The sequence below is a fragment of the Dipodomys spectabilis genome, unplaced genomic scaffold (genome assembly GCF_019054845.1).
Source record: "Dipodomys spectabilis isolate Male_0828 unplaced genomic scaffold, ASM1905484v1 ptg000669l, whole genome shotgun sequence".
Classification (NCBI taxonomy): domain Eukaryota; kingdom Metazoa; phylum Chordata; class Mammalia; order Rodentia; family Heteromyidae; genus Dipodomys; species Dipodomys spectabilis.
Genome location: NW_024871346.1, coordinates 2,728,958 through 2,735,638, shown reverse-complemented (window position 1 = coordinate 2,735,638; position 6,681 = coordinate 2,728,958). Strand labels below are relative to the sequence as shown.

Sequence of the window (6,681 nt, the reverse complement as noted above, 5' to 3'; positions counted from 1 at the left end):
GCCACAGGAAGATAATTTGACTTGCTGCTTAATTTTATTATTACAACCTAATCAGGATTGGATTGTGACATCTATTTTTCTGGTCTCAGTGACTGATTCATTAAAAATACTTAATAAATATTAACATGTAGTTAATCAAAGCTGAAAAGATCTACTGTGCTGGCTTTAGGAAGGGGTATATTTGTTTCGGCTCAGGATAAAGTCTGAAGAACATGGGCCCTTTATTCTCACCTTAAACCCTGATCTTTACAGGTGATGCAATTTCCTGTTTAGTAAGCTGCTTATTCATATTCAGACAGCCTGGTCTTCAATCAGCCTTAGACAGAAATGGATGATGGTGAATAACGCGTCGTCAATAACACTCAATTCAAAATTTTCATTTAAATGTCTAGTCCTCTTACTGTTCAGTGCTCATGTGAGTCATCCTTTGCAGTAACTGGGAATTTCCTGTTCTTTGTCTTTTTACCTGGGGTTCCCAAAGGTCTCCCAAATTACTTTACAGAAAAAACGGCCACCTTCCATACATATAAATTAGTCTAATGTCATGGGCAAATTTAAGCCTCTTTTGTTTTCTCTCATGAATATATCTTTATATATACATGTATATATCTAAATACCAATATATGTGTATTGGTAGTTAAGAAATCAAAATCAAGGATAACAAATTCTAAGAGAAAAAAGCTACCACAATTTTCATTTTATCTCAGGACATGGGGGCCCAATACATGGTTGGAAATTTATAGACTAGCCACACTTCCCATTCTTCCTCTTCCCTGCCCCCCAAATTGATAAACTACCCTTAGCTCCTACTTAAGCCTTCCAGTCCACTTCATCCAAAAGCATCCTTTGGATCCTCCGTTCTAAAACACCATGGACTTAAAAAAATATTTCCTGGGGTTTGTTGGGGCTACAGGAAGAGTTAGTTCACTGGAATTCAGCAACAAGCCTGGGAACTAAGTAGGGCCAGTAATGCGCTATCATTTATACCTCAAAGATGGAAGAGAACAGGTCTGGAAACATCCTGAGACTTGCCCAAAGGCATGTTTTCCTTTTTGAATTGAGGACTCGGCAGAACACAAGAACCTCAAGAGTCAAGAATATATGATCTCTCCTTTAAGAATCTTGCAACCTTAGAGGTTTCTTCATAATTTTATGTACACAGTGCAACCTCATACTACTGTCAAATCTGCACTTTATTCACTTACCCGGTTCCGTTAGCTCATTTATGTGTGCAGGTATATGTTTGTATGTTTGTATGTATGTATGTATGTACGTATGTGTGCATGCGTGTGTGTGTGTGCCCTGAGGTTTAATTTAGGAGCTCTGCACCTTGAGCCATGTTTCCATGGCTCCAGACATTCTGACGTCATCTGATTTCAGACAGGGTCCATGCTTTCTCCAGGGCCACCTCAGGCTGGAAGCCTGCAACTCGGGAGTTTCTGGTCTACAGGTGTGTGCCACCTCACCTAGACCACCTAGTCCTCTTGGATTCATGCAACCATTGTGATAGGATGATAATGGTCTTCATGCTCTGAGTGTCTTTGTAGCTGTGGGGATTGGGAAATAAGACACAAAGAAAAAATAAGCAAATGATAGCTGCATTATTTGCTTGAATATTATATGTGTGTGGGAGAAGAAGCCCCAGATTTAAAAAAAACAACCAGAAGGATTGCCAGTCATGGTGATGTTTGAGATAAAGAAGAGAGAGAGAGAGAGAGAGAACGAGAGAGAGAGAGCGCGAGCGCGCACAGGTTTAAGAGAATGACAAACTTAAACTGAGTCTACGGAACATGCAGAAAGGGTACGCTTCTCTGCCTTTCACCAAGTCTCCACTTGTGTCTGGAGATGAATGGTCAGACCTCACTTGGTACTTCTGAATTTGGGGCCTAAAAACCTAGTTTCAGAATTGGATGTGGGTAGAATGCAAAATGAAACATTCCCTGTTCTTTGTCTGAAGTGATACATATAGATGCAAAAGCATCTATTTATTTTTTACATGCACTTGTAGTTTTAAACAAGGTAGAGATAGAGAGGGAATTAAAAACCCACAGGCACAGAAACAAAACCTTGACTTCTTGAGCTCATTGTAGTGATCCAGTTTTGTTAGTTTTGTTTACAAACAAAGGCTTTGGCACCTTCCCGAGATGAGCACTGAGGACACACAAACCGCGGAAAGCCGGGTGACCTTCCCACGGAGCCTGCATGTCAGCGGACCGAAGCCAGGGAGGAGCGGCCTCGCCCAGCCTTTGCCCACCTTTGGCCCTGTGCCCAATAACCTCAGGAGCACAGCCGGGTTGGGTTTGGGGTGGACATGAAATCTTCCTGAGCACTTTGAACAGATCGGATCACTGATACTGATCTTCCTTGATCCAAGTAAGGACAGACTTTGTTTTGAGAGCATGAGGTTATACTGTGCCCTTAAAATCTGGAGCCAAGGGACCCAGTGGGATGGAGGGACAGAAGTGGGGGGAGGGGGGAGGGGAGTGGAGGGGGGAGGGGGAGGAGGGGGGAGGGGGAGGAGGGGAGGGGGGGAGTAGAGAGGGGGAAGGGAGGACGGGGCTTGGGGTGGAGTGGAAGCCAGGGCAGGTTGGAAGAAGAGGAAGGTTGGGTCGGGAAGGCCAAGGAGAGGGCAGGTAGAAGCAGGGGGGAGGGGGGTAGAGGCAGGAGGACAGAAGGGGTGGAGGACGGGCGGGAGGAGGATGGGCGGGAGGAGGTCCGGCGGGTGGAGGACGGAGGCAGGGGCCCAGCCCTAGCCCAGGCGGCTCCAAGCCCGGCGGCCACGCCCCAGCGCTGGGGTCTGAGCTGCGCTCCGGGATCTGGTGACACACGGAACGAATGAATGGGTGAACGAGTGAACGTCCCTCCCGCCGGGATGGAGGCCCCGGGGCCGCCGGGGCCCGCGGGTCCCCGGGACTCTGCCGGTCGCGGGGGGCGCACGGGGTTGGTCCCGGCCCCGGCCCCTCCTGGGCGCGCCGGCGCCCGCGGGCCCGGGTGGGCGGCGGGGGCCCTGGAGCGTCTGGATCTCGAGTCCTGGGTCCGGGAGAAAGTTCTCTTTCTTCTGGACCCTCGGCGGGGGCAGCACGCCGCGGAGGCCCCGGACCAGGGCGCGGCGGGGCTGCCCGGGGCCCGGGGCGGCGGGGGGGCCTGGGGCGGGCTGACCGCGGCCCCCCGCCCACCCCGGGCCCTCGGGACCCCGGGCCCGGCCCCCGCCGCCGCCCCGGCCCGGGGGCTGCTGGTGCGCGTGGAGGATTACCGGGAGACGCGGGAGGTGGTGCGCGCCGCGGGGGCCCGGGGCCGCGCCACGGCCTGCACCGAGGAGCGCGCGCTGACCGCCGTCACCTTCCGAGCCGGCCGGGACTGACTGACGCGGAGCCCCTGCGTCCGGCCCGCGGCGGAGCGGGACTCGAGCCGAGGACCCGAGCCGGCACCCCGCCCTGCGCGCAGGCTGCGGGCTCAGCCCCAGCAGAGGACCCGAGCCGGCACCCCGCCCTGCGCGCAGGCTGCGGGCTCAGCCCGGCCCCAGCAGAGGACCCGAGCCGGCACCCCGCCCTGCGCGCAGGCTGCGGGCTCAGCCCCAGCAGAGGACCCGAGCCGGCACCCCGCCCTGCGCGCAGGCTGCGGGCTCAGCCCCAGCAGAGGACCCGAGCCGGCACCCCGCCCTGCGCGCAGGCTGCGGGCTCAGCCCCAGCAGAGGACCCGAGCCGGCACCCCGCCCTGCGCGCAGGCTGCGGGCTCAGCCCCAGCAGAGGACCCGAGCCGGCACCCCGCCCTGCGCGCAGGCTGCGGGCTCAGCCCCAGCAGAGGACCCGAGCCGGCACCCCGCCCTGCGCGCAGGCTGCGGGCTCAGCCCGGCCCCAGCCGAGGATCCGAGCCGGCACCCCGCCCTGCGCGCATGCTGCGGGCTCAGCCCCAGCCGAGGACCCGAGCCGGCACCCCGCCCTGCGCGCATGCTGCGGGCTCAGCCCGGCCCCAGCACCGCTGGAGGAAGGGACTGAGGTCAGTACCGCTGGGCCGGGGGGGGGGGGGGGGGGGGGAGACTTTCAGACAGCAAGGGGGATCTGTAAAGAACACTTGTTGATCCTCACTCCGCACAGCTGTTATCCGACCTCCTCTGCCTGCCTGCTCCCCATCTTTCTCCAGGCCCCCCGTCTTTCTCCCATTCCCCCTGGCGGGGTCTTTCTCTCAGCCCCCCAATCTTTCTCCTGGCCCCCCATCTTTCTCCCAGCCCCCCATCTTTAGGACTGAAGAGCAGAAGCCCCCTTGGTTTGAGGCCTTGCTCCCCGGGGGAGTGGGTGGGAAGACGGGTTTGGTTTTTAAAGCTGAAAGAGGAAATGGACAGACGGGACACCCACCCACCGCGGGCAACAGGGAGTAGAGGGAGGTCGTCCCACGTTGCTGCCTCTCCGTTTCTAGGCACAGCTATGTGGCAGCGTTAGAAGAGGAGGCAGCAGCGAGGGACAGGAGGGAGGACCAAGTCCTGGGCTCTTCACCATCTACTGAAGCCCGGTGTGCAAAAGAGTTTGGGTCGGGACATCTAAACCATTTTTACGACCGGCTCCCATGGCTCATGTTGGTCATGCTAGCTTCCCCAGGGGCTGAGGGTCACAGTTTGAAGCCCAGTCCCTGAGACTCTTAACCTGCAGCCAACCAGCAAAAAGCCTGACGTGCACATATGGTGCAAGTGGCGCGAGCCAGCCTGAAGCAGAAAAGCCCAGCGAGACTTCGAGGTCCCGAGTTCAAGCTCCACTGCAAGCTGCTTATAATCAGATTTGCACATTAGATCTAAAGGTGGGCAGAAATACCAAACACAGGAGGCCCTAAGACCTATTCTTACCCATAATTCTTTCATAAAAATGATTGGTAGGCAAGAATGAATCGGTAATACTTGCCCACTGACGTTTACGGGAAATAGGTCGCTCCTGAAACCACTTTTCTTCTTTCGTGTGTTGCCCTCTGTATTCAGTACCATCTTCAGGAGCTGGCTAGTATTTGGTCTCGTTTGGAACTCGGAGGAGGGTTGAGAAAGATGAGCTGCTTGAACTTGCTACTTGCTGAAGGAGTATTTCACAGGGACAGTTAATTAGCCAAAGCAGGGGACTCTAGCTTTTGAGGAGTAAGTGATTGAGCAATGCCCTCTACCCTACTTCTTCCCATTTAGCCTCTGTTTTCTCTCTGAGCTTTCATCCCTTAAGTGAATAAAAAAAAACCCACAACATTTTAAAAATACTAATCTGACCTCCCTGTTAACTGACTGTGGAGTGATTATAGATTTCCTTTTAAAGCAGGGAACAAAAAGTAGTAGCTGAAATACCGGTGGATTTGCTTTACAGATGTTTCAGACCTCCCAGGACCTGGATGTATGCAGAGCCTGAGGAAATCTCTTATCACCCAGGAGAACAGGCTCGGGGGCCTTGTCATCAATAAGAAGATATCTCTGAGGATTGCTAGGTCTTAAGACCTTTATGTCTATCTCAGGGGGAAAAAAAAACGATCATGCAAAATTTCATCAAGTGGCTGAATCATATCACCGACTTCCATCAGGAAAGTGTCTATCTCCAAAAAACCCTTTTTCCACAAGCCTTCCCACTCCATTTAGCTCACTGCTTTTATTGTTGGGCATTGCCAACAAAGTGCTTGGTGCTAAAACTCAATATGACTCTTAAAAAGAAGAAGGAAAAGGTTTCAATTCAAAGAAAATGCCTGCTCAGGCAGAAAACATTGAGGAAATATTACTTTGTGGAGGAAAAAGAAGTTAGAGGGAAGAAAACAAAAACTCTCAACTGTTCCCAAATCTCTTCTAATATTTGTTATGTTTTCAGTATGGTTTTTATTGTATTTTTTATGTGTATACATACGTATGTACTTAATTTGTTCTAAGCATACATGACATCAAACAATAGCCCTAGAATAGCCCCTGTACATTTTCTGAATACTTAAACTAATGTACATATATGTAAGGTGTAGTTTTGAACCAGTGGCAGTGGACATTTCCAGCAAGGTTTGTAGAAAAGTAGAATTTCTGGCTAACCCTAGATCAGCCTTGTCAGAGAGTTTATATCTTGAAATGATCTCTGGATTATTCATATCAGTTTTACCTGCTTACCCTAGATCTCCCTTGTCAGACAAAGTTTATATCTTGAAATCATCTCTGGATTATCCATGACAGTTTTACCTGCTTACCCTAGATTTATCTTGTCAGACAAAGTTTATATCTTGAAATGATCTCTGGATTATTCATATTAAAGATTTACCTGCATTCACATTTTCTTTATCTTTAGTTCTGCCTTCACCAATGATCAAAACTAGAAAGACTTTTTCCCTGTATCCATTAATTCTATAGAATTATGGAAATCTTTAGAGATCACAAAGGGTAAAATACTATATGTAGCAGTCTGCAAAATAGCCAAAAAGAAAAAAAAAAGCTCTCTAAAAAAGGATCAGCATGTCTTTGCAAACAGCTTTTATTATTCTGATGTTTTCCCTGATGAACTGTTGATTGATTTCAAACTAATTCATATCTGTAGTTCTTTCATTCTCTAAAAATGTGAATAATATGCTCTCTGGAGCCCCGAGGCGAGGAGCTGTGGCAGGAAGTTATTAAAGAAGGCACAATTGCAACACTTGTGGGGGCTGAGTTAGGACTTGTGAGCTTCTCATAGTGAACTGGGAAAGGTGGAGCCT

General features: G+C 51.1%; 1 protein-coding gene across 1 annotated transcript; it reads left to right on the top strand.

The window, feature by feature from the left end:
- Positions 1-2,839: 2,839 nt before the first annotated feature.
- Positions 2,840-3,361, top strand: CUNH6orf141 (chromosome unknown C6orf141 homolog). The gene has a single exon (XM_042671880.1). The coding sequence runs from the start codon at positions 2,840-2,842 to the stop codon at positions 3,359-3,361; it is 522 nt and encodes a 173-aa protein (XP_042527814.1).
- The last annotated feature ends 3,320 nt before the right edge of the window (positions 3,362-6,681 follow it).